Source organism: Medicago truncatula, chromosome 1 (assembly GCF_003473485.1).
Source record: "Medicago truncatula cultivar Jemalong A17 chromosome 1, MtrunA17r5.0-ANR, whole genome shotgun sequence".
Lineage (NCBI taxonomy): Eukaryota > Viridiplantae > Streptophyta > Magnoliopsida > Fabales > Fabaceae > Medicago > Medicago truncatula.
Genome location: NC_053042.1, coordinates 29165524 through 29193292, shown reverse-complemented (window position 1 = coordinate 29193292; position 27769 = coordinate 29165524). Strand labels below are relative to the sequence as shown.

The 27769-nt window shown below is 36.5% G+C and overlaps 1 protein-coding gene across 2 annotated transcripts in view; it reads right to left on the bottom strand.

The window, feature by feature from the left end:
- Positions 1-27333, bottom strand: part of LOC25480702 (protein NRT1/ PTR FAMILY 1.1) — a 58033-nt gene extending 30700 nt beyond the window's left edge. The window contains exons 1-4 of one of the 2 annotated variants that reach the window (XM_039827146.1): positions 27025-27326; positions 3658-3875; positions 1815-2335; positions 607-1733 (exon numbers count right to left, since the gene is read on the bottom strand). In XM_039827146.1, the coding sequence (XP_039683080.1) occupies positions 914-1733; positions 1815-2335; positions 3658-3875; positions 27025-27190 (1725 nt within the window). In that variant the 5' untranslated portion in view covers positions 27191-27326 and the 3' untranslated portion in view covers positions 607-913. Of the gene's footprint in view, positions 1-606; positions 1734-1814; positions 2336-3657; positions 3876-27024 lie in introns of those variants that run through there. The other variant, XM_039827151.1, reaches the window with a different exon arrangement.
- Positions 27334-27769: the final 436 nt, after the last annotated feature.

Below are 27769 nucleotides of genomic sequence, written 5' to 3'. Positions count from 1 at the left end.
TTTAGTTAAAAAAAATAAGGTGATAATCAAAAATATAATTATTTAAATAAAAAAGATTAATATTTTTTGAAGATATCCATTGGACTTTTTTTAATTTAAAGAGGTGATCCATTGGATTTTTAAAATAAGGTGGATGGATCAAATCCAATCCATTAACAAATTTTTTTGTTTGATGGATGGATTGGATGGATTTTGTAGTGGATGGATTGGATGGATATGAATCTCATGGATCATATTGCCACCCCTACTCTAAACAGTTCACCAGCAACACATGAAGCCGGAAAGAATTGCCAAGCAACAATAGAATTCATAAACTTTAAACATAAGAAAAAAAAAAGAAAAAAATCCAGATTTGCAATGTTTCTTCTTCTTCTTATTTCCATGATTTTTTCTCGCATTTCAATAGAATTGAAAGAAGAAAAAATTGGACACATCAGCATTTTTGGAGGCCAAATAGGGGTAAGGACCAAAAATGCAAAAAACATGTAGTTTAGGAACGGTTTTGTTCGATTTGAAAGAGGCATGACCATTTTCGTGAGCTGGTCAAAATGCGAGGACCAAAAGTGCAATTATGCCAAAGAAATGATACACTATAAAAATCTGATATAATTTATAATTTAATACAGTTGGAATGCGTAGAGAATCATTTCGATGATCAATTTTGTACTTAATTCTTATTACAACATGGATTTTATCTTTATATATAATAGTGTCCCATATGATTTCTCTTTTTCTGGCTCTCCCACCAAGCCTACACATTTGTGACAAAAACTAATATGGCTATTCAATTTCAATGTGAATCATGATCATTTCCTATTAAGAATTTTTGCAGTATAACAATATGTCTGAAGTTCAATAAATGCATCAACCACACAATTTTTTAGACTTAATCATCTTTATCTCCACAAAGCCATTAATCCTTACTTAACTCTTCAACTGCAGGTCCATAAGCCCAACTGCAAATTATATAATAGAGTATATTAAAGGCACTAATTCCAGCTATAAGCCAAGAGTACTTGTCAAAATGACCCTTGTTTATATCATCAGAAATCCACCCATCTTTTCCTCCTCTTGAAGTAGTGTTTTCTACAATGCTGAACAATAAAGAAGATACCAAGCTTCCTGCAGCCATTCCCAATCCAGAAAGCGAAGCGGCGACACTAGACATAGTACTTGGAAACTCTGTGTAATAAAACTCATTTTGGCCTATGAAATTGACTGCTTCAGATATACCAGCTAGACAAAGTTGAGGTGCAAGCCACAATGCCGACATTTCCAACACTCCATTGTTTGCATTTCTTCTCCTTATAGTCTCAAAAATCGCTGCATTTACCGAGTAGAGAAAAGATAAAAACAAACCAATTCCCATTCTTTTCTTTGCACTGATCTTAACTGGTTTCCCTCTTATCTTTGATGCTAAAGGAATAAGAACGCGATCATAGAAAACTATCCATATAATTACCGTACCTATATTGATAACACTCAAAGATCCCGCTGGAACTTCAAAGTTGGAGGTGATATGTCTGTTCAAGGTTTTAGCTTGAAGCAATCCAAATGAACTTCCCATGCTAAGGGTCATCATGATCCCACTAGACCATAATGGAATAACTCTAACAATGGCTTTAAATTCTTCTACCTGATCTACTGTGCATAGATTCCAGGGGTTTATTCTTGAACCATCACATGCTATATCTTGTTCAAATTCCTTAATAACACAAGCTTTGTTCAGAAACCTGAGATATAAAAGTTAGTTGCGAGTATTTCACCAAAATGTATGGAATATGCAAAAGATAAAAATAAATAAATAAATCTACCTTAGTTTATCTGTTGGAACTACAAGATCTGAGTCCTTGTTGTGATGGTAAAATTGAGGTGAATTTTTAGGCGGTAATGGAAGTTTTCGGTTGCTATAGGAAGCAACGATTACTTGCCCAAAACTAGCGAACAAGTTGGTTCTTTTTTGAATCTTTACATAAAGAGGAGAAGCAAGAAAGAATAACAGTGTGGACAAAAACATGAGTGCTGCTGGAACTCCAAAACCAATTTTCCAACCAAGATGATCTTGGATATATACTATTACAGTGAGAGCTATTATGGCAGAGATACTTGCAAAAGCATAATACCAGCTGAAAAACATTTCCAAGACCCTATTGTTATTAGGGTTATCTTTTATATTTACTTGGTCTGCACCAAATGCCATGGAACATGAAACACCACCACTTGCAATTGAAATGAGAATAAAGGCAGATATTAACATTGCCATTTCCCATGATGTTGGTGTTTGAACGCCTTCCGTTGGTTTGATCATTGCTGTTAACCACAACAATGCCATTCCCTATAACCACAAAAAAGGATAATTTGTTACCAACTTTTCTCATTACATCATGAAGTTCAGAGCATACTTTTTTTTTAAGAAGTTAAACTAGGCCATCCAAATTGGCTCCAGGGACAATCGAATCTGAGACCTTGAGGAGGAGCAAACTCCAAGGCCCCAAGTCAACACCACCAGGCCAACCCAAGTTCAGAGCATATAGTTTCAACTCTCAAATTGCGGTCTCCATCCGCAATTGCTGTTGAAATATTGCCGATGCGTTAGCCTCTACGATGGCATCACACCGCAACTACGGTGTGAACTTTAATTACGTACGTGTATAGCCACACCGTAACTGCATTGCTTCACGATTTGCATCACACAATTTCGGCCATGTTCGTTTAAATCTTTCCAAAATTAAAAACTAAAGCACCCCTCAATCCGTATTTACAAGGTTAATTAAGACCGCTATGGTGGGTAAATAGTGTATTGAAACCAGTTCCACATTATATGGTTTGTGAAAATTTTAAATTATTTAACGCCGCAGCAGTTGAAATGCAAGTCACAGCAAGCATAATGACCACAATTGCAACGATTGCAACTGTAATTTAAAACCACGGTTCAAAGTATTGATTGAATATTGAACAAGTTTGACACATATCAGGATAGGCTCTGATCTAGACGTCTGTTTATGTTGGTCTAAATTATCTGTTTGGATTTATTCATGTTGGAGGTTTACCCATTTGTCGGGACTTGGAGAACATTTATGTTGATGTATTTTTGATATCATGCCATGTATGCTTCGAAGTATTTGGTTTATATCCGCTGCGACTGTTGAGATTTTTATGCATGCATGTTGAATTTGAATTTTGTATGATGATGTAGCGTCTATTTCTTGAATATATGTATTATTCGCATGTTTTACCGCTTTAATAGAAATAAGGCGTTACATAAAGCACCCTTCAATCCCTATTTACGAGGTCAACTAAGATTTTTGTGGGTAAATAGCTATGAAGCACGTGCACTCTTCGGATTACACGTGTCCTGACTCCCGATGTCAGACACACGACACCGACACTTATAATTACACTAAATTATGTGATTTTCTCTAATTATTAACCGTGTCAACGTGTGTGTTGGCACCCGTGTCACTTTATATGGTTTGTAAAAAATTTAAATTATCTAAAGCAGCAGCAGTTGCAATGCAGGTCCAGCAACCGTAATGATCAAAATCGCAACGACCGCAACTGTAATTTAAAACCAAGGTTCACAGTATTGATTGAATAATTAACAAGTTTGAATTTCAATATATATATATATATATATATATATATATATAGACATACCAGGAAACTGACAGCAGAACCTAATCCAACACTTAAGAATCGACCCAAATAAGAATCTGCAATAAAAGCACCAACCACAGGCATGAACTTGCTGGCTGCAGCAAATAAGAGGAGTATCTGGTTAGCTTGGCCAAGATGAAGGTTGTAAGGTCCCATCAAATACAATATCATGTTGGGCAAAATTCCTATGCTTGCTGTATTGCTAAGTGCCTCATTTGCTGTAAACAATCACATCAACAAAACCTTATTATTACTCAACAAAATGCAGCTCATTAAATGTAAGCAAAAATTCAAGTATTCTCTTTGATGTGAATGAGAAAAATAAGTATAACTAGTAAAGATTCTTGTGCAATATATAGTGCATTATTTTATTTTATTTTAAGCAAAATAGAAAGCATATTAAAAAAAGAGAACAATACAATAGTCGTAAACTATCTTAACTTTGGGATGTCATTTGATCTTTTCATTTTGTCTGGTGTAAATATTGGCAAAAATCCCTTTTTGGTTAGTCTTTGAAACTTGTAATATCTTTTATAAACCTAAGTATTATGTAGCGTTAATCTGCACATTGTTGATTCTTTCATTGATTCCAATTAGTATCATGTTAATTGTAATGTTGTTTTCCTAATCTCTTGAACAAAATAAAACATGCTCTTTTCCTACGGTAAATCTTTATAATGCTTTGCTAAATATTTTAGAAATGTACATATATATAACTTCTAATTAACGCTTGTCGCGTCATTTTTTCGGAGATCAAGGCTATTTGATTAGCTTTTGACTCACTAATTTATTTCACGACCGAACATTTAATTTTTAAGGAAAAGGGGAAAAAAGTTCAAAACACCCCATATTGAAAAGATTTAGGGTTCGGGGGTTAGTTACATAAAGGGAAGGTATTAGCACCCTTTACGTCCATAGTACTCTACGGGAACCTCTTGGTTTTATTTAATTCAATGTGCTATAACTTGCTTGCTTATTTTGAAAAGAAGGAATTAATATGATGAAAAAGAAAATAGAAAGTGAGACCTAATTTATCTACATTTTTTATTGTTTGAAAGGACATGGTCCTCTGCCTACGTACCCGTGAGGGATCAAAACCTCGTAGTTCGGGGTAGAAAACAACGTTTGATTGGTTTTGTGTTTTTTTATTAGTTTTTTTGAAAAAGGTTTTAAAGATAAAAGCCAAGTGGCAAATAAGAATTTGTTTGTGTTTTTTATTAAAAAAAAAAGATAACTCGAAGTATGATTAAATTGATTGATATTTGATTGAGAAAATAAAATGAAAAAAAGGACGATCACTTGATTTAGGATCAAGGTTTATTATGGAAAAATGTTTTTTTTGTGATTTTTTGGTTATTTGCATGTTTTTGTGATTTTTGAATAAACATATAAACTAACGGAGCATAAAGAATAAAAGCGCGGCTACCCTAAGTTAGAAATATAAAATCTATGACTATTACATAAAAAGCCTATTTACATTCTAAGGTCTGCAATAAAATTAAAATGCTAAGAAAAATAAATAAATGCGAAAAAGAATAAAAAAAAGGTCCAAACACATGGTGGGGTGCAGAAAGCAAAAAAAAAAAAATTGGGCTTTAAGGAAACGAAACGGGTCGCGGGTCATGGGTCATGGGCGACCCGGTTTGAAGAGTATATAAGGGTTGTAAACCCTAAATTTCTCATTTCCTTCCCCTCCTTCTCTCTCTTCCGTCTCCTTCTCTCTCTAAATCCCTATCCTCTCTCTTCTCTCTTCTTCTCCGGTGGAGGTGAGGGGCGGCCGGCGCGGCGGTGGGCCGGCCTAGGCGGCGGCGCCGCCGTGCCGGAGCTAGAAGCTCCTATTTTTTTTTGCTGTTTTCACTCGACTCTCTCTCCTCTATTCATTTACAAACTTGAAATTTCCAGAATCAAAACCAACAACCCTAGATCTAAAAGAAAGAGATACTACTACCTTTATTCGTTTGGTTCTGTGATGTTTGTTTCTGGATCGGCCGCTTTGAGTGAGGTTTGCGATCTGTTTGACGAAACCTGTTGTGTAATAGCCCGAAATTGTGCTGCGATGCCGTGTTGCGTACGTGTGTGTGTACGTGTGTACGTGTGTGTGTTGTGCTGCGATGCCGTGTTGCGATTCCGTTTCCTCTGTTGTTCCTCGTGTTTTGCTGTATTTCCCGTGTTCTGTTGTTCTCTGTTTTTTTTCGTGTTTTTCTTTGTTGTGCAGGTCTCTACTTATAGAGTGAGTTTGAGGCTAGGATTTGTTACTGATGAGCAAAAAATCAGTAGTTTGTGGAGGAGAAAAAGGGAAATGCGTTTGTTTTTTTACTGGATTTGTTTCAGATGAGGCAGTGTGAACTGGATTTGGACTGGAACAGCATACGCGTGATGCTGTTATTCTGCACCTGGACCTTTTTTGGATTTTGGACTTTTTGGACTTAAAAAGAAAAAAATAATTAAAAGGATAATATCTAAAAAATAAAAATTTAAAATGGGAATAAAAGAAATTTAATCTAATCTTGGACTAAAATTAAAATTAGAGTTCTAAATTAAAAGATGGAAATAAATAATTAAAGGCTGAGAGAAGAGGGCCCGATTCGGAATTTTATGAGGTATTTCAAAATACCTCCCTGCCGAATTTTTCACTGAAATGCGAGTCTGGTCCGAGTTCGGAGACGTGTGTCAGTGGGATCTTAGGTCAAAATTTGGGGTATGACAGATGCCCCTATTTAAGTTTTCTTCGCTCAGAGGTTCGAAGGTAAAATCTTTGACTCGACGAGCCGAAGAGACTTAAATACAAAAGTGCACCAATTTTGACCTAAGAGGTTTATGAATGCTCATGATTTAATTATGAATGCATGATGACAGTGACGGCTCGACTGGAATAAAAAGACACTAGGATACCCGAATTCTTCGAAGAAAGGGATCCGACTTTACTGGGGAATCTGGTTTCACTGGGGAAGATGATTGTTCCTCATTGTCTCGACATCTCGAAACAAAGTGCAATGGTTCAGACTTTAATGTCCATTTGTGGACTTGGTTTTGAAAATGAAATAAAAGAAGGATACAAGCTATTTGTTGGTTGAAATTGGCCACTTGTTACAGGCTGTTCGTTGGTTGGAACTGGTCGCTGAGCATAAAGATAAAAGATTGACATGAGTTGTTCGTTTGTTGGAACTAGTTGCTCGGAAGGTAAAAAACATTGGCATAGGCTATTCGTTTGTTGGAATCGGTCGCTGGGCATAAAGATAAAAGATTGACATGAGTTGTTCGTTTGTTGGAACTAGTTGCTCGGAAGGTAAAAAACATTGGCATAGACTATTCGTTTGTTGGAATCGGTCGCTTGAAAAGTTTGGATTGGTGACATCTCTAGAACAGCTACGCTGGGGATGATACCTGGAGTTTGAAGTTGACATCGAGTTTAACTAGCGTTGTGACTAGTACGGCTTTCCGCCGGGGATGATACTTCGAAACTAAAGTTGAAATTGGCATTGATTAGTGACATGACTTAGCACGGCTTTTCACCGGGCATGACACCTTTGAAATATGGAAGATAAAACGGAAGATGTTTTACTCGTAGAAACTTGCGGCTTGACGCAATGGTGAGCTTTGACTGATGCAATTATGTGTGAATTGATGTTATGCATATGTCGTGTACGCGTAAACGTATGATTATGTGAAAATATTGGTGAATGCATGATTGCATGAATGTATGGATATATGAATGTACATGACACGTGAATCGATGAACTGAGACAAGACAGGTAAGATGGGAGTCGGACCGACATTGCATTACAAACACTCGGCAACCTTCCTTGGAGATGATATTATTGTGAGCAAATCGAGCCGTTGATAGTGTAAGAACCTGGCACTAGGTAGCCACCGGTGCCTCCTGGGGGGTGAGCCCATTGTCGATGAAAGAAGTCTGGAAGAAGTCGCCATTTGTAAACCGGCATAGAGTGTCCTTCCATTGGTATGCTTCAGCAGTCATACCTTTTGTTTTATTTGAAAAAATCCCTAATTTTTGCCTGGACCGCCCTTTCGGGTTTTCAGTCCACCGGGAATATTTTTGCCCCTAATTTTTGCCTGGACCGCCCTTTCGGGTTTTCAGTCCACCGGGACGCTCTTTGTTGCCTAAGTCGCCTTTTCAGGTTTTCAACTTAGCGAGCTTCTTTGTATTATTTTTGTATTTGTTTATTCAGAGACTTTCCTTAGTGTCGAGCCACGCTTTTAGCAGGATCTAACCTCTCTTGAGTTGATATACGCCTCTTTTACTCCCGAGTGCCAAGCTGTATCTATTTGTTTATGCTTCTTTTTTTTTTTTTATTTTTTTTTATTTTTTTTTATATAATGTTTTAGAAATCTGTTTCAAAATATTATCATCAATAAAAGAGGAAAAAAAAAAAAAAAATCGAGAAACAAAACAAGTAGGAGTCAAAAGAGAGGTAAAAGCTCAAAGTTTATTAATCGAATGACGCTATGCCAATGGCATGACTTCATGGAGTTCTTTACAAAGTTTGAAAAGAAATGGTAATTTAAAATGGAAAGGTACGTTGAACTTCATAACTCTATCGTTCTCTAACAACTTTGAAATCCGTTATCTTGTGGCTCGAATACTTTTGATATCAGGTATGCCCCAAGTGTATCTGTGTTCGACTGGATGCAGTTACTTTGTCTCTTTTTTTTTTTTATTTTTTTTTTTTATTTTTTATTTTATTTTTTTTCTTTTTAAATCCTTAATTTTTGCATAGACTGCCCTTTCGGGTTTTCACTCTATCAGGATAATGATCTCTGTTTATTGTCTCTAATTTTTGCCTGGACCGCCCTTTTCGGGTTTTCAGTCCACCGAGACGCTCATTTTTGCCTAAGTCGCCCTTTTCGGGTTTTCGACTTACCGAGCTGTTCTTTAAAATTTTTTTTTTTTAGACAAAGTATTTCTTGACTGCATCCGTGTTCACAGGTCGTGGAAGTTCTTCACCGTCCATGGTTTGTAGAGTCATGGCACCACCTGAGAAGGCCTTTTTAACAACATACGGTCCTTCATAATTAGGAGCCCACTTGCCTCGGGAGTCTGGTTGGAAAGAGAAAATCTTTTTGAGCACGAGATCACCTTCTTTAAACTCACGGGGACGAACTTTCTTGTCAAAAGCCTGTTTCATCCTTTTTTGATATAACTGTCCGTGACATAGGGCTGTCATGCGCTTTTCTTCGATTAGATTCAACTGGTCGTATCTATTCTGAACCCATTCAGCTTCTGATAAGTCAGCCTCCATTAGGACTCTCAATGATGGAATTTCGACTTCTACAGGAAGTACTGCCTCCATACCATATACCAGGGAGAAAGGGGTTGCCCCTGTTGATGTGCGTATAGAAGTACGATATCCATGTAATGCAAAGGGAAGCATTTCATGCCAATCTTTATAAGTCACCACCATCTTCTGGACAATCCTCTTTATATTCTTATTTGCAGCTTCGACAGCACCATTCATTTGGGGTCTGTAAGGTGAAGAGTTATGGTGCTCGATCTTGAAATCATCACACAATTCTTTCATCATCTTGTTGTTTAGATTTGTTCCGTTGTCGGTGATGATCCGGTTGGGGATGCCATAGCGACAAATGATATGATTCTTGATAAATTTGACCACTACTTGCTTGGTCACATTGGCATATGATGCGGCCTCAACCCACTTAGTGAAGTAGTCAATAGCCACTAAGATGAAACGGTGTCCATTCGAAGCTTTGGGCTCAATCCTTCCGATCATGTCAATGCCCCACATAGAGAAAGGCCACGGAGAGGAAAGTAAATTGAGTGTAGTCGGCGGCATATGAATCTTGTCGGCGTATATCTGACACTTGTGACACTTTCTTGTATGCTTGTAGCAATCTGATTCCATTGTCATCCAGTAGTAGCCTGCTCGCAATATCTTTTTAGCCATTGTGTGCCCATTAGGATGAATTCCGAAGGATCCTTCGTGTATTTCATGTATCAATAAATCAGCTTCATATTTGTCTACACATCTGAGCAAGACCGTGTCAAAGTTTCTTTTGTACAAGATATCTCCATTCAAGAAGAAATTACTAGATAATCTTCTGAGAGTCTTCTTATCTTTGTTGGATGCTCCAGGAGGATACTCTCGAGTTTGGAGAAACACCTTAATATCATGAAACCAAGGTTTATCGTCGAAAACTGCTTCAGCGGCAAACACATAAGCGGGTCTATCAAGGAATTTGACGCTGATTAGTGGCACGTCATTGTGATGATTCACCTTGATCATTGAAGACAAAGTAGCCAAGGCATCAGCCATCTGATTCTCATCTCGAGGGATATGATGTAATTCCACTTTGTTGAAGAAGGTCAATAAACGTCTTGCATAGTCTCGATAAGGTATTAGTCCTGCATGAAGAGTTTCCCATTTTCCTTTGATCTGGTTGATTACGAGAGCTGAATCTCCATATATTTCGATGTTCTTGATTCTCAGATCAATGGCTTCTTCAATACCCATGATGCAGGCTTCATATTCAGCGATGTTGTTTGTGCAGTCAAACCGGAGTCTTGCTGTGAAAGGGATGTGAGTACCCTTAGGAGTAAGGAGTACTGCTCCTATGCCGTTGCCGTATACATTGACAGCCCCATCAAATATCAAACCCCACACTGAATCTGGATCAGGACCTTCTCCGAATAGTGGCTCGTCACAATCTTTCATCTTTAGATACATAATCTCTTCATCAGGAAAGTCAAACTTGATAGGTCGATAGTCTTCGAGTGGTTGGTGAGCCAAGTGATCAGCAAGAATACTGCCTTTGATTGCCTTCTGGGAACGGTACTCGATATCATATTCAGATAGTAGCATCTGCCACCGTGCAATCCTTCCTGTCAAAGCGGGCTTCTCAAATATGTACTTGATTGGATCCATTTTAGATACCAGCCAAGTAGTGTGATTAATCATATAATGACGGAGACGTTTGGCAGCCCAGGCTAGAGCACAACACGTCTTCTCGAGCATGGAGTAGCGAGATTCACATTCAGTAAACTTCTTGCTTAAATAATAAATGGCGTGCTCTTTTCTTCCGGTTTCATCTTGTTGTCCGAGCACACAACCCATGGAATTTTCTAGCACTGTTAGGTACATGATCAAAGGTCTTCCTTCAACTGGAGGGATGAGAATCGGTGGTTCTAGCAAGTACTTCTTTATGCTGTCAAAAGCCTTCTGGCAATCCTCGGTCCACACAATACCTTGTTCTTTGCGGAGTAGTTTGAATATCGGCCCACAAGTTGCAGTCATATGAGAAATGAACCGGGAGATGTAATTTAGTCGTCCAAGAAAACCTCTTACTTCTTTTTCTGTTCTCGGAGCAGGCATCTCTCTGATGGCTTTGACTTTGTCAGGATCTACTTCGATGCCTTTCTGGCTGACAATGAAGCCTAGAAGCTTTCCGGATCTGACACCAAAAGTGCATTTGTTGGGATTTAGACGAAGTTTGTACTTCCTCAGGCGCTGGAACATCCTATGTAGATACTTGACATGGTCTTCTTCAGTAATCGACTTGACTATCATGTCATCCACATAGACCTCAATCTCTTTATGTATCATATCGTGGAAAAGAGTAGTCATACCCCTCTGATAAGTAGCTCCTGCATTGATTAAACCGAACGGCATTACTTTGTAACAGAAAGTGCCCCAAGGTGTAATAAATGATGTTTTCTCTCTATCTTCGGGTGCCATCTTGATTTGATTATAACCGGAGAATCCATCCATGAATGAGAAGACTTTAGACTTTGCAGTACTGTCAACCAACACGTCAATATGAGGTAAAGGAAAGTCGTCTTTCGGGCTAGCTTTGTTTAAATCACGGTAGTCAACACACATTCTGACCTTACCATCTTTCTTTGGAACAGGCACTATGTTAGCTAACCACTGGGGGTAATTTGATGTGATGAGGAAACCAGCGTCGATCTGTTTCTGTACCTCTTCTTTGATTTTGAGAGCCATGTCAGGACGTGTTCTTCTCAACTTTTGTTTGACTGGCGGACACTCAGGTTTCAAAGGTAGGTGATGTACCACAATATCAGTGTCTAGACCCGGCATATCTTGGTAGGACCAGGCAAACACATCAACATATTCTTTGAGGAGCTCTATCACTTGCTTTTTAACACTTGTTCCGAGCGATGCCCCAACCTTGATTTCTTTCTTGTCTTCTTTGGTGCCCAAGTTAATCACTTCTAGTTCGTCCCCATAAGGCTGAATGGTCTTCCTCTCTTGTTCGAGTAGTCGAGAGATTTCGTCAGGGATCTCTTCATTCTCTTCTTCCTCCGCCTCATACACAGGGAGCTCAAAGTTGGGAGAGATCATAGGGTTATGTTGTTCAACGGGTTCGTCGATTTCTAATCTGCACATGTGATGGATGATTTTTAGAAAGAAGATACATGCAGATTTTTTTTGAAAATTCATGTTGGGTTTTTTGTATTACCATTTTTCAGAAAAGCATAAAAGAAAATGAGACAAAACATCGGAAAAAAAACGACGTTTTTATTTTATTGATGATAATTTCTTGAAATGAAAAGCCCTAGATAAGCTCACTTTCGCTTGGGGCGGGGCGAAAGGATTTTTTTTGAAAAAAAAGCATAAACTAGACAAATGCATTACTTGGACAAGTGAGCAACAAAAGGAACATCTATGGCAACCCAATTGTGGCTGGATACTCCTGGTGTTATAAAACCTCGTGGCACACTTTCAGGATCATCTTCAATGATTGCATGGATAAAGCCCGAACTGTGGAAAGTGCCCTTCTTTGCTGTGGACAAACTAGTAGATGGGAAGAAACCCAAACCTTCTCGGTGCTTGTTTTCTGGAAGCTCTATCAGCTTTCCCCAGCTTGTGGACCCCCCTGCTTGTATGACCTTCTGAGCATCTCTCAGAGACGAGATAGAGGCTTCATTCCTCTTGGTATTCTTATCTTCGATAGTAAACCCTTGAAAAGGTGTCCCTTCGACATCGTCTGCCCCAATGAAAGAGAAAGACGACAAATGACTCACCAATAAAGCCTCTTCACCGTTTACAGTTACTAGCTTCCCATTCTTCACAAACTTCAGCTTTTGATGCAGCGTGGATGTGACAGCCCCTGCCTCGTGAATCCAGGGTCGACCCAGCAGGCAACTATACGAAGCTTGAATGTCCATGACTTGAAAATTAACTTGGAAAACTTGTGGCCCAACTGTGATGGGTAGAACCACCTCTCCAAGGACATCCTTCCTCGAGCCATCAAAAGCTTTCACCATTACCCCACTTCGTCTCAAAGGTGCGTTTTGGTAAGCGAGTTGGGTATAAGTTGTTTTGGACAATACATTCAAAGATGATCCAGTATCCACCAGCACTTTTGACAAAGCATCGGTTTTACAATTCACAGATATATGCAGCGCCCGATTATGGTTCCTTCCTTCTGCTGGGAGCTCTTCATCACTGAAACTCAAGTTGTTGCATGCAGTGATGTTCCCTACTATTCCGCCAAACTGACCCACCGTTACATCATAATCCACAAAAGCTTGTTCTAAAACCTTCATTAATGCATCTTTATGGGCCTCAGAATTTAGTAATAAAGACATTATGGATATTTTGGATGGAGTCTGCATCAGTTGGTCAACAACCTTGTACTCGCTCTTCTTTATTAACTTGAGAATCTCATCAAACTCTGCACTTGTACCATCCCCATTGGGTTGATCCACTTCTTTGGCGATACCAGCATCTTTAGTCCGAACCTCCTTGTTTATTGTAGCATCAATCTTCTTTGGGAACACTATGGGAACAACGCGCCCATTTCTCAGAACTCTACTGTCTTCAACAATATTATCCACACTAGACAAAGGCGGTATTGGAACCTCACGACCCTCTTCAATCATGGTGGCATTGTATTTGTATGGAATGGCTTTTTCAGAAGCATATGGCAGTGGACCCGGTAAGCAGATCACCAGAGGGGTGATAGTTGACTTTCGACTGTCATAAAATACCTCCAAAGGTCCTTCGGGAGTTATTACACACACATCATCACACTTCCTTTCGACCACAAGCTCTCCTCGGTCTAGAAGCCCTTGAATATCATTTCTTACTTTCTGACATCCTCCGGAGTTCATAAGGCATATTTCACAGAGATCATGATCATGCTCAAAAAGGTCGACTTTGCATAACTTGGCATGTAACGGAACCAAGGGTGTTTTGATATGTTGAACATTCTGAATGGGACGAGTCTTTTGACAATCTTCGATCATGTTGACTGTTGCGGCACCATGATTCGGCAATGGGTTTGTTTGAACATTTGGCGCCGAGTCTGTGAAAGTTATTTTTCCATCATTGATCAACCTCTGCACTGTGCTTTTAAAGGCATAACAAGTTTCAATGTTATGGCCACGGCCCCCTTCATGGAAGTCACAAGTCTGGTCAAGTCTATACCAAGATGGTAGTTTTTCTGGGATAGGAGGAGCTGTTCTAGTTTGGACAAGGTTTTTCTTGAGTAAGCCGGGAAGTAATTCTGCATAGGTGACTGGTATTGGGTTAATCGGCATTCTTGGTGGTCGCGGTTGTTGTGGGCGTTGTTGATAAGGTTGTTGTTGGAAATTTTGTTGAGGGTATTGTTGATATGGGTATTGTTGGTATGGTTGTTGTTGGTATGGTTGTTGTTGGAAATTTTGTTGTTGGAAATTTTGTTGTTGGACATTTTGTGGTGAAGGATTTTGTGGGAATTGAGGATATTGTGGTATTTGAGGATATTGTGGTATTTGAGGATGGTTATTTGTTTGTTGAAAAGGGTGAGAGGTGGGTGTGATGGCAGCAATGTGTTGATAGGCTGGATAAGTTTGTTGAGGCCCTCCATGAGTCACCATACCGACTTCTTGTTCTTTCTTCCTCGGGAAATGGTTCCCGGTCTTCTTGGTCCCACTGGCAGGAGTTGTATTCTTTACTAAGCGTCCTTCTCGGACTCCTTCTTCTAACTGTACTCCCATACCAACCATCTCCGCGAAGCTCTTTGGTGTACTCCCGACCATCTTTTTGTAATAAAAATGATTCAAAGTTTTTAGGAAGAGCTTGGTCATCTCTTTCTCCTCAATTCGTGGGCTGACTTGGGCAGCGGTGTCTCTCCACCGTTGGGCATACTCTTTGAACGTCTCTTTATCTCCCTGAGTCATGGCTTGGAGATCACTTCGGTCCGGAGTCATGTCTACATTGTAACTGTACTGTTCCACGAAAGCTTCGCAAAGGTCACGGAAAGTTTGAACCCTTGTTTTGTCTAGGTTTGTGTACCACTTTGAAGCAGGGCCGGTCAAGCTTTCTTGGAAGTAGTAAATAAGAATCTGATCATCTTGGGCATACGCAGGCATCCTTCTCACATACATTTTTAGATGTTCCTCAGGGCAAGAACTCCCTTTGTATTTCTCGAAGTCTGGAATCTTGAATTTGTGAGGTACCTGCACACTCGGTACCAAACAGAGATCGTACGCAGTCTTCCCAAATTTCCCTTTTTCACGGAGGGCTTTCATGTCTCGGCGTAGTTCATCATACTTTTCTCGTAGGTCGCTTACTTCCTCGTAAGCCTCTACATTCCCTGAATGAAAGATAGGTTCTTCAGTTTGCGGGATTGTATGTATCACAGGTGCTGAGTAGGTCATGGTGGCTGGAGTGACCCTCATGGCAGGTAGGGGTACTTGAGCCGTGTACTGGTGAGTGGGCATCTGAGCTTCACAAGTGATAGGACGAAATATCTCCCCAGCAGTGAAAGGTGGAAACCAAGGCGTGGAACGTTGCGGAGCGGACTGCGTTGGAGTGTCAGCACATAGTGTCCAAGAAGAAGATGCCTCGGCCTGAGTTCTGATAGGAGGAGGGGGAGGTGCTTGTGATCGGGCCTGCGCTTCTGTTATGGCCTGAGCTTGAGTTTGCGCTTGTGCCAATGCTTGCGCTTGTGCTTGAATCTGTGCTTGAGCTTGAGTCTGAGCTTCCGCCATTGTTTTTATTAATTCAGCCATCTCGTCCATCCTAGTCTGCATGGCTGTCATTTCTTCACGAAGTACCCGATTTTCCTGCTCAAGATAATCCATCTTCTTCTTTACGTTTGCTCGAGTGTAGTGAGTACGGGTTGACTTGTAGATGATACGTGGGGCCACCGTATGAAACGAGTTGACCCTTTTTCTGGAAAAGGAAGTTTGTGTGAGACTTTGATTTGAGACTATGAAATGCAGGATGATGCATGATGTTTATGCAAAAATAGACGTATATTTTTTTTATCGAAGGACTTATGAAAGTATTTTTGTAAATATCATAGTTGAGAGTTCCATTGAATAATTCGCATACTATAAGATAATTCCCTTTCTAAACAACGAAGCCAAGGGATAGACTTTGCAAAAAAATAAGATAAATATCTAACTTAAAGCTAAAAACAAAAATAAAAGAAAAACTGGGAACTCTCAAGCTCTTTGAAGTAGACTATTCATCAGAATCTGAATGTGCATCTTTGAAGAACTCCCAACGCTCCCCTGCGCTGATAAATTGTGATAGCCTTGTGCTCTGAGCTCGGATCTGAACATTCTTTTTTACTATTTGTCGTCTCAACTTGTGAACCTCATGCTCTCGTTGCTCTATCTCACCACTCATAGTCTCCATCTTGAGCATAGCTTCATCATACTTCCTCTTCCAAGTAGCACCCACATATTCCGATCGGGCCAACTTCTCTTGACATTCCTCCACAGTTGCGGGGGCCAAGGGTAAAGCCGGAGCTGGGGTTGTTGAAGATAGGTATCTTGGCAAATGATATGGTAAGACCAGATCGGAAGCTCTATTGATGACCCATTGAGTGTAAGACCCCTGTAAAGAGTCTGATCTCCTCGCCAACTGGCTTCTATTGAGTGTGCGAATGGCATGCCATGCTTGGACAAATCTCCCTCTTTTGTTTGAGGGATCTTCATGGTTGAAGTAGAATTCACCCTGTAAGTAGATGTTATCTGGCTTAGCTTCCATTGGACATCCGAACTGACGTTTGGCAAGGATAGGATTGTAGCTGATTCCTCCTTGCGTACCGAGAAGGGGTACATTTGAGTATTCTCCACAACTGACAATGATGTTCGTGAAGTTACAAGTGGCACGGTACCAGGTTATGTCGGATGGGGTAAGGGACATGATTCTTTTGGGCCAGGAGAGATTTTCTGGGTTGGCTTGAAAGGAGTGGGTCTGAGGTAAGTGAGAGGTAAACCATTTGTATAGTAAGGGTGCGCAACCAAGGATAGTTCCACGACCTACTTGGGTTCGATCGTGAATGGAATGATATATATCAGCTAACAATGTGGGGACTGGGTTCTTTGTGAGGAAAATTTGGATGGCATGGATGTCAACATAGTTATCAATATTTGGGAATAATACTAGGCCATAGATGAGTAAAGCTAGGATAGAGTAGAAGGCCTCAACATTGTTTGTTTTGGAGAAATCGGAGGCTTGTTGGTAAAGAAATTTAGTAGGTAAGCTTGGGAGATTCCCTTTTAGGGTAAGTTTTTCTTTTATGAGGGAGGTTTTGAGATGGAGGGCATTTGCAATGGTGGCAGCTTTGGGAAAGGGTTCTAAGCCAGTGAAAGGTACCTTATCAAGTACGGGTAGGCCAATTAAGTGAGAGTATTCTTCGAGGGTAGGCATAAGCTGGTAGTCGGGAAAGGTGAAACAGTGGTAAGCAGGGTCATAGAACTGGACCAAGGTCTCCAAGCACCCCTTATCGATATTTGTCCAGAGGACACCAAGCAACTTCCCATGACGATCACAAAAATTCTCCAAGCTAGTTACTTCAAATGCAAGCTTCTTTAAGTTCTCTAGATCCAATTTCCTGAATGTAAACTTCCTAGTATTTCTTCTTTCCATGCCTATGATATTTACAAAAACAAGTATAAGCCCTTCGATATTTTTTGATGAAAAAAGATAAAATTATGAATGAATGCATGTATGCATGATTATGCGTAGGTTAAGCTCATCATGTTGGAGTTTAAAGGTAATAACCCCCATTTGGTAAGGACTATGGTTTCATTTGTACCTGTATCACGGGTTCTATCCAGTTCCCAAAGTCATCAACTACCTCCGAATGTTATCAGGTTACAAGACTACTCTTGATCCAATAATATCCGTAGGAAAGTTTCATTTGAGTGTAGTATCGCGTATCAACTAATTCAAGACTACTCTTGATTAGCCACCGCACTACGTCCTAAAAAGGCCAAGATGGGTTAAGGGTAACTAAAGGTCCTCAACTTCGACGGTCACTTGAAAATATAATGCCAACACGACTATTCATGCCAACATAGTTACTTTCAAGATTCCTCCATTGAGTGGGGTTGTACCACATGAACCTAAACACGAGACTTGACTCTCGGAAAGGCACTTTGGTTATACCACCGTCCTATCTTATGTTTCTCTCAAGCCCGGGTGTAGGGCTTTATCTCACCACTCATATTTAAAAGAAAGGAAGAAAGAGAGAAGGTAAAAGATATATACAATTATTTCCATCTTTATTTTTTTGTTTTAAGCAAGTTATAGCACAAAGAATTAAATAAAGCCAAGTTAGGCTCAACCCTCTTAGGGGGGTCCCCAGTGAAGTCGCCATTTCTGTCGCGTCATTTTTTCGGAGATCAAGGCTATTTGATTAGCTTTTGACTCACTAATTTATTTCACGACCGAACATTTAATTTTTAAGGAAAAGGGGAAAAAAGTTCAAAACACCCCATATTGAAAAGATTTAGGGTTCGGGGGTTAGTTACATAAAGGGAAGGTATTAGCACCCTTTACGTCCATAGTACTCTACGGGAACCTCTTGGTTTTATTTAATTCAATGTGCTATAACTTGCTTGCTTATTTTGAAAAGAAGGAATTAATATGATGAAAAAGAAAATAGAAAGTGAGACCTAATTTATCTACATTTTTTATTGTTTGAAAGGACATGGTCCTCTGCCTACGTACCCGTGAGGGATCAAAACCTCGTAGTTCGGGGTAGAAAACAACGTTTGATTGGTTTTGTGTTTTTTTATTAGTTTTTTTGAAAAAGGTTTTAAAGATAAAAGCCAAGTGGCAAATAAGAATTTGTTTGTGTTTTTTATTAAAAAAAAAAGATAACTCGAAGTATGATTAAATTGATTGATATTTGATTGAGAAAATAAAATGAAAAAAAGGACGATCACTTGATTTAGGATCAAGGTTTATTATGGAAAAATGTTTTTTTTGTGATTTTTTGGTTATTTGCATGTTTTTGTGATTTTTGAATAAACATATAAACTAACGGAGCATAAAGAATAAAAGCGCGGCTACCCTAAGTTAGAAATATAAAATCTATGACTATTACATAAAAAGCCTATTTACATTCTAAGGTCTGCAATAAAATTAAAATGCTAAGAAAAATAAATAAATGCGAAAAAGAATAAAAAAAAGGTCCAAACACATGGTGGGGTGCAGAAAGCAAAAAAAAATAAATTGGGCTTTAAGGAAACGAAACGGGTCGCGGGTCATGGGTCATGGGCGACCCGGTTTGAAGAGTATATAAGGGTTGTAAACCCTAAATTTCTCATTTCCTTCCCCTCCTTCTCTCTCTTCCGTCTCCTTCTCTCTCTAAATCCCTATCCTCTCTCTTCTCTCTTCTTCTCCGGTGGAGGTGAGGGGCGGCCGGCGCGGCGGTGGGCCGGCCTAGGCGGCGGCGGCGCCGTGCCGGAGCTAGAAGCTCCTATTTTTTTTTGCTGTTTTCACTCGACTCTCTCTCCTCTATTCATTTACAAACTTGAAATTTCCAGAATCAAAACCAACAACCCTAGATCTAAAAGAAAGAGATACTACTACCTTTATTCGTTTGGTTCTGTGATGTTTGTTTCTGGATCGGCCGCTTTGAGTGAGGTTTGCGATCTGTTTGACGAAACCTGTTGTGTAATAGCCCGAAATTGTGCTGCGATGCCGTGTTGCGTACGTGTGTGTGTACGTGTGTACGTGTGTGTGTTGTGCTGCGATGCCGTGTTGCGATTCCGTTTCCTCTGTTGTTCCTCGTGTTTTGCTGTATTTCCCGTGTTCTGTTGTTCTCTGTTTTTTTTCGTGTTTTTCTTTGTTGTGCAGGTCTCTACTTATAGAGTGAGTTTGAGGCTAGGATTTGTTACTGATGAGCAAAAAATCAGTAGTTTGTGGAGGAGAAAAAGGGAAATGCGTTTGTTTTTTTACTGGATTTGTTTCAGATGAGGCAGTGTGAACTGGATTTGGACTGGAACAGCATACGCGTGATGCTGTTATTCTGCACCTGGACCTTTTTTGGATTTTGGACTTTTTGGACTTAAAAAGAAAAAAATAATTAAAAGGATAATATCTAAAAAATAAAAATTTAAAATGGGAATAAAAGAAATTTAATCTAATCTTGGACTAAAATTAAAATTAGAGTTCTAAATTAAAAGATGGAAATAAATAATTAAAGGCTGAGAGAAGAGGGCCCGATTCGGAATTTTATGAGGTATTTCAAAATACCTCCCTGCCGAATTTTTCACTGAAATGCGAGTCTGGTCCGAGTTCGGAGACGTGTGTCAGTGGGATCTTAGGTCAAAATTTGGGGTATGACAACGCTGCAATTTGTTTTATACCTAGCACTTCTCAAATGAGATATCAATGACATTTCTAAAAGGAACACGAAAAACAATCACACTCATCGACAAACAAGCTAAAAAAAGGTATAAGTGTCGTTTGATAACGGCAAAGAGAGCAAGTTACAAAAAATACTTAGGCGGCCAATGGTTCAAATTTTGCCAAGAACATATGTTAGAGGTAAGTGATAAGTTAATTTTTGATCTAGAGTAGCCACTTAAAAATATGACGTTCAAGTCGTTTCCAAATAAAGATTTGGTGTTCATGATCCGCACTTTCAACAGATCACCTTAACTCTAATGCTAGACTAGATTATCTTCACTCACAGATGCTACTTCTTTGCTTGATTTCATTTGATGTAAATATGGGTATCAATCATTTTTTGGTAACTCTATAACAACAACACTCTTTTTTATAATTTTACATAATATGTAAATTCACACATCATTGGTTCCTTTATTGGTTCCAATTGTTTTCATCCTAAATATTATGTCAATTCCTAATCTCATAAACTGATTATATGCTCTCTTAATCAGCCCATACATATTTTATGATGAATCACAATATTCCATCGTGTTAACATCTCTTCTTTCGAAGATTTTTTTTATCGAATACATTATTGAACTCGTGTGAAGCACGGGTTTGGTAGTTAGTTAATTAAAAATAAACAATAATAAAAAAAAAGTATTTGCATCAAATAAATATAATGTTGGATTAATTATTTAATTAATTAATTATGGATTGACAATAATCAATTATTATAAATTAATGTTATAATTTATAATATGGTCTATTGTATTAAGCACTCATTAGTTGATGAATATGTATGATTGGACTATTCTTTCTAAATGGATCGTGATGGGTTGGACCATTTAGCTAAGCCAAATGAGAGGTCCCTGCCCTCAGCCGTTTAACTATTTAAACGTCATCCCATCAGACGATTAAACTATTGTGAATTCTTCTGGTGCTACACGGAATGAGGTTAGTCATCCTCTCATCCTTCCGACAACAGTTATCCTTCATGAACCTAAACATACAAGGTACACAAATTCTTCTTCCTTCTTTATTACTTCTATGTTATACCTTGTATCTACTGATTTATGGCTGAATTCTAGAACTTTTATCAATTGGTATGTGAGCCAAGTAGATACATGTATGGCTATTTGTTGTTTAAATCACAACCGTATTATAAGTTGCTGTAGAATTTCGAGCCCTAAAATATGGCATTAATTCTTAATCCGTATGCCAGAATTGTTTCAAGGGTTTTGTGAATAACATGTTATTGTAAGCAACTGATTTTCATGTACCAAATTGTTTTCGTTGAGAACGTACAAGTAGGAACCGAACTTATTTATAGGTTTATGGCTATTGTTTAATTACATAAATCATATTTTATTATTATGTAAAAGTCGGTTGAACAATATATACACCATCTTGATTCACGAGTCTGGTATTCTGTGTTTTGCCATATGACCCCAAATCCGTTTTTCTCATATGAAATGTACGGCACGACTACTGTGTTTCCCAGAAAGCGAATCGATAAGAATAATATGAGAAATAAACTGTTCTAATTTTGGATTTTGTGATGAACCCTATTTCTTTACATCTGTCGATTAAGTCGATAATTCTCAAAATTGATATATGGGTTCTTTTCTTCTCTCAAAATCGACTAGATCCGTACTAAAACCGACGCGTTTCACTGTGAAAATCGCAGAAACAACCGAGTCGCTCCGTGGGTCAATATCGACCCATTTACAGTTATGCGGGCGAAGGTGACCCGCTCCAAAACCAAACAAAATGGGTTAAACCAGATTACATTTCTAGTGACCCGGTTCAGTTTTTTTTCTTAAACTTGGCCATTTAAAAATAAATAAATAAAACTGAGACTAAGGCTAAGCACATATGAGGTGATTGGGATACTATCAAAAATTCCAGGGTTTATTTTATGACAACTAATTATTATTTATTATATTCTGGTCATTTTGGAATTTGTTTTGACACTAGATATTTTATACGGGGACAATTAAAATATATTCTAAAGCAATTATATTCTCACATATTTATTGTGAAAATTTTATGAACATTCTTTACTCTTATATGACACTTGAGAAATAATCTCACTCTTTTAAATTTGAGTTTAATGTGTCAATGAGGAATTTTTTTTCATCCCCAATTATCTAGTAAATATTAGTATATTATTTTACACCCAAAATATATTTAACAAGATTTGATTTATTCAGTACCCTTAGTTTGGGATTTAAATTACCTTATAAAATTTCTATATATTTGATGTAAATTAATATGATAATCATATACTCTTTTAAATCATATATTCTCTATATTTGAGTCTAAAATATTCTATGTGAAAATATTTTTTATAGTAATAACACTTATGAAAAAATATTCTTTTAAAGTGTTATGATTATGAAAATTCTTAGACTCTCTTATATATTCTTGCATCAAATATTCTATATAAATTACTATATTTTGGGATTTGTTGATACCCTCAACTATTTATTAAGTAAAGAAAATTTGACTATTATAGCATATATATTATTGATTTATGGGTTTCAAAATTTTGTTAAATCTTGAAAGGATCGTATCAATTAAACTGAGAATATTTCTTTCAAAATCATATATTCTCAATATTTGCGCCTACACTATTTTAAAATTTCTCTCTTACATTAGTAACACTAACTATCTTGTTAATTTATAGAAGGCTCAATTTTATTAATTCTTATGCCAAATATATTGAATTTAATATTTATTCTTTCTTTCATATTGTTTTAGCATAAAGATCCAAAATATTATTCATTCTACTCTTTGCTGTGCAATTGTAATATCCTATATAAAAGTGAAATCCTTTTTCCATAATATTCTAAATAGAACTCTATAATTATTATATAGTATTACTATAATACTCCATGTTGTATTTATATTCTAATTCTAATTTAAATTAGAGGGAGTGTTGAAAAATTTATTCTAAGAGTTCTACTCTCGATAAAATAGAAAACTAATTGACACACGTGTATTCTAAATAATAGCTCTTGGTATTATACTATTTCATATAGATAAATTCTAAAGTCATATTTATGATGTGCTAATTTAAAATATTGTTAAGCACATTTTTCTATTATTTGAATATGACCAAAGTTGAGTAAATTAAGTACAATTGTTTATGCATGATATTATTGTATCATATTCTCTTAAGCATAAACATTATTGATTTGTATAATTGCAATCTCATCTATCGTGGATACAATTATGCGAATTTTGTTAAATAGATTAGCATTATATTGGTAATAGTCATACCCTATCGGTGTGTTGTTATTAATATAATTGTTATTATTCAATGTACCTAAAATGTGTATACTTATGTCAATTATAATTAGAATACTCTATCAATGTTTAAATTTTTAAGACATAAGAATCGTACATTGTGATGATATAGTTCTTACATATTATTCTTAAGATCTCGAATTGGATTAGAATAAGTAAGTTACTCTATTAAAAGACATGTAGCAAACTATATAAATTTTGCAATCCAATATTATTCTAATTTTTGAATTAAATTTCTATTTAAATGTTATTTTTGTATATATATATATATATATATATATATATATATATTTTGGATTGCTATTATCCCTTTGTTGTGTGAATGACGGACATACCCTATCGGTGTGACGTTACTTAACATATCATTATGTGATAGAGAAATAATTGAATATTTTATTCAAAATATCTTTCAAACTTTTTAATTCATCTATCATATTCTATTCTCTATCAAGTGGGAGAATCCTTGCTATGTATTATGTAACGTGATGGATATACCCTATCGGTATGACATTACTGAACATAATCATCCTTTTATGGGTAAGAAAAATACCTTATTAGTTTAACTATTATTCTCATCAAGTGGAGAACATATAATTCTTCAACAAGCGAGGAAAATTCTACATGTCAATTAACTATATCTTATAAACAAATATATTATTTGTTTCATAACTCTAGATATAAAATTATTGTAGGGACTTATATTGAGGATATTAATTATAGTCTTTTCTTATAAATTATTATATACTTCCATATCCTTTTATATTATTGTAAACTTATTTTGTAAAAGCCATATGTCAAAATCCTAAAATTCTTAACAACTTTGTTGAGAAAAATTTATTTATTCCACTATTCTAAATAATTATAAATGGTATATTTGGGATATTTAATTTTACTATATTTTGACATATTTTATATTATTGTTATTCTTTAATATTTATGGAAGCTTGTGACTATTTTCTATTATATCCTCAATAATAATAAAATATAAGTCTTATGTATTTCCGCTGCGTGTAACCTAATTTTTTTCTCAAATGTGTGTAACTATAATTGTAGCATTTGAGTTTTGAGTGAGCTGCTAAAATTGTGAATAGAGTCTCATATCCTATTTTATTATAATACTAGAAACTTATCTCACTCATATGATGATAAACCTTTTACATAAGCATCATACTCTGTCATATTAAGGTTACTATATTTATAAAATTCTTTGAAATTTTAATTGTGAAAAGGAGATCTTGTGTTATAAAATTCTTAAATGAAAATTTACATTCTCCTTAATTCTAAATGCATAATATGTGGTTAACTACGAAACTCAATTCTTGATAATATCTGTCATTGATAAAATATGTATTTATGGGGGTTTCATACTATCCTTGAGTTACCACTTGTGTTAATAATTCTGCTATGTTCATGTACAAAATATGTGGTTGAGTTCATGAAACTTTATTAGTTAAAATTATGTAACCACTTATGTTAATAATCTTGCACTAGTAATCAAGTATCCCACTGTTGAATATTACATTATAATATTTTATATCAGTGATCACTAATGAGAATCTCACTTACTCTTATTTGTATATATGTGGGATCAGTGGGAGTGTGTACACAACACTATGTATTATGAGCTCAAATGGAAAATCTCACTCTTGTTTATACATATGTGAGATCAAGATAAATGTGTACACAATATTATTCTCATCGTTGTCATATACTCTTGTGCACACTATAAAATATGGCATAGCCTAAGAAACTGTAAACTTTAGTCTGATTCTATTATATTGAGATATATATTAAAATTCTTTTAATATCTCAATAAGCATCATAATTGAATGCTAAAGTCAATTTTGTTGGAATATGCACAATAACCTCTCAGCATGCAAATATATATTGTGCTTCTCTTTACCAACGTTCCACATTTTATGAGGTTATAAATAATAAGTACAATGTATAATATCAATACTCCTATCGAGTATGATATTGTGTTCTTGTAGTACTTACAATTTGAGATAATCATAAATGTTCGTTCATTATTGACATTTTAGTGGCCACATTAATCCACATCTTTTCTTTAAACTAAGTGTCTATGTTAATCCATTTTGAAGATTCTTGAATTTTCGATTTCTTTATGGATTTTCATAGTCACATTTTTTCTAAAACGTGGATTAATTGAATGTCGTAGAACATTTATCGATTTAGACTAAATGTAATTACTCTCTCTTTATAGGCTATCCCTATAAGTAATTACTATTCTTATACCTTTGTGGATATATGACTTTTATAGAATTAAAAACTCATTGGCAGAACCACTAACCACATACTTATATAAATGAGTATTGTAACTCATAATGATTTGATTAAGTCTATGATATTTTGGGTTAGTGGGAGTTTGTTATAGCATTTTTAAAATGCTTGAGCCATTCTTTATTGACACATTCTTTTAATTCAAGTGTCTCACAATAAATTCATCATTTGTTAGAAAAGGGAGTCTTTGACCTGTATGATTTGTTTTCCCTATCGGATTCAATTTCTGCAGTATTAAAGTTTACTTCTATTTCGAATTAGTGCTTTGACCATACATATATTTTAAAGTTAAAACTTTATATTCTTTTAGTAATTGAGTATTGTCATCCAAGTGGGAGATTGTTGGATTAATTATTTAATTAATCAATTATGGATTGACAATAATCAATTATTATAAATTAATGTTATAATTTATAATATGGTCTATTGTATTAAACACTCATTAGTTGATGAATATGTATGATTGAGCTATTCTTTCTAAATGGACCGTGATGGGTTGGACCATTTAGCTAAGCCCAATGAGAGGTCCCTGCCCTCAGCCGTTTAGCTATTTAAACGTCATCCCATCATACGGTTAAACTATTGTGAATTCTTCTGGTGCTACACGGAATGAGGGTAGTCGTCTCTCTCATCCTTCCGACAACAGTTATCCTTCATGAACCTAAACATACAAGGTACACAAATTTTTCTTCCTTCTTTATTACTTATATGTTATACCTTGTATCTACTGATCTATGGCTGAATTCTAAAACTTTTATCATATAATTCTCATAAAAAAAAAAGTATATGTATGTTTTTTTTTTTTTACTAAAGAGGAGATATAATTCCCACAACTAACACTATCCATGTTATAACACTACACATACACAATCCATCCATGATTTAATAATATAACTCACTCTCACTCTCTCTCAAGCATTCAACACTCGAAAATCATTGATAAAGATATATACCAACCGGAAAATTTCAATAGTTAATTAACCAGATATAAAAGAACACGTATATCAAACAATTAATAAAAATGTTATTATAACTTTTAAAATAAACATGAAATAAAACATAGAATATTTTGTCGGTCTGGTTGGAATTTTATTTTTTATTTTAGAATAGATAGATAACATACCAATGATGAAAGGCATAGTGATAAGACCACCCTTGCTCCTTTGTGGTTGAGAAACCATTTCATCAGCATCACCTGAACATTGAACTTCCTTGTCCACTTTTTGGTTGGTATATTCATCATCTGGATCTTCTTCTTGTTGCAATGGAACATATATAGACATAGTCATAGTAGAAATGGAAGATGAAGATTTATTAGACTGAAGTTATATGAGTGCTTGTGAAATGCAATAGTTTGGAGTTTGGACAATCACTTTGTGTGTTCAAATGGTATCACATCTTAGCTAAAAGTGCATATATATGGCGTGCATTCTGTTACGTACTCTCTCAGTCAAATTTAATACTCTCCCTATCAAATTAAATGTCTTTTAACTCTTTATAAAATATCTCTGCATTTTTGGTGAATTTATGATTTCCTTGTTATTTTGCTTTGCTTTATTTTAGTAGTTTGTATCGGGTGTGTTTGGTATTTGAAAGTGACTTGGTTTAGTAGTACAGTATTTTGAGTAATTGGATTATAGCGGCTTTAGCTAAATTCAGCATCCTCTTGGCCTTACAAGTAAAATTTCAAACAATAAAAATAACCGAACCCTATCCTCTCTCAATCTCTGCTCTTCCATTCTCTTTGACATCTAGTGTACGTTGGCGCCTTTTCAAGTTGCCATTCCATGTATACGACACTTCTCTATGCGCGATTTCATCTCTGACAAGACTCTTCTTTGTGTGCGATTCCTTGTCCAACGGCTAGA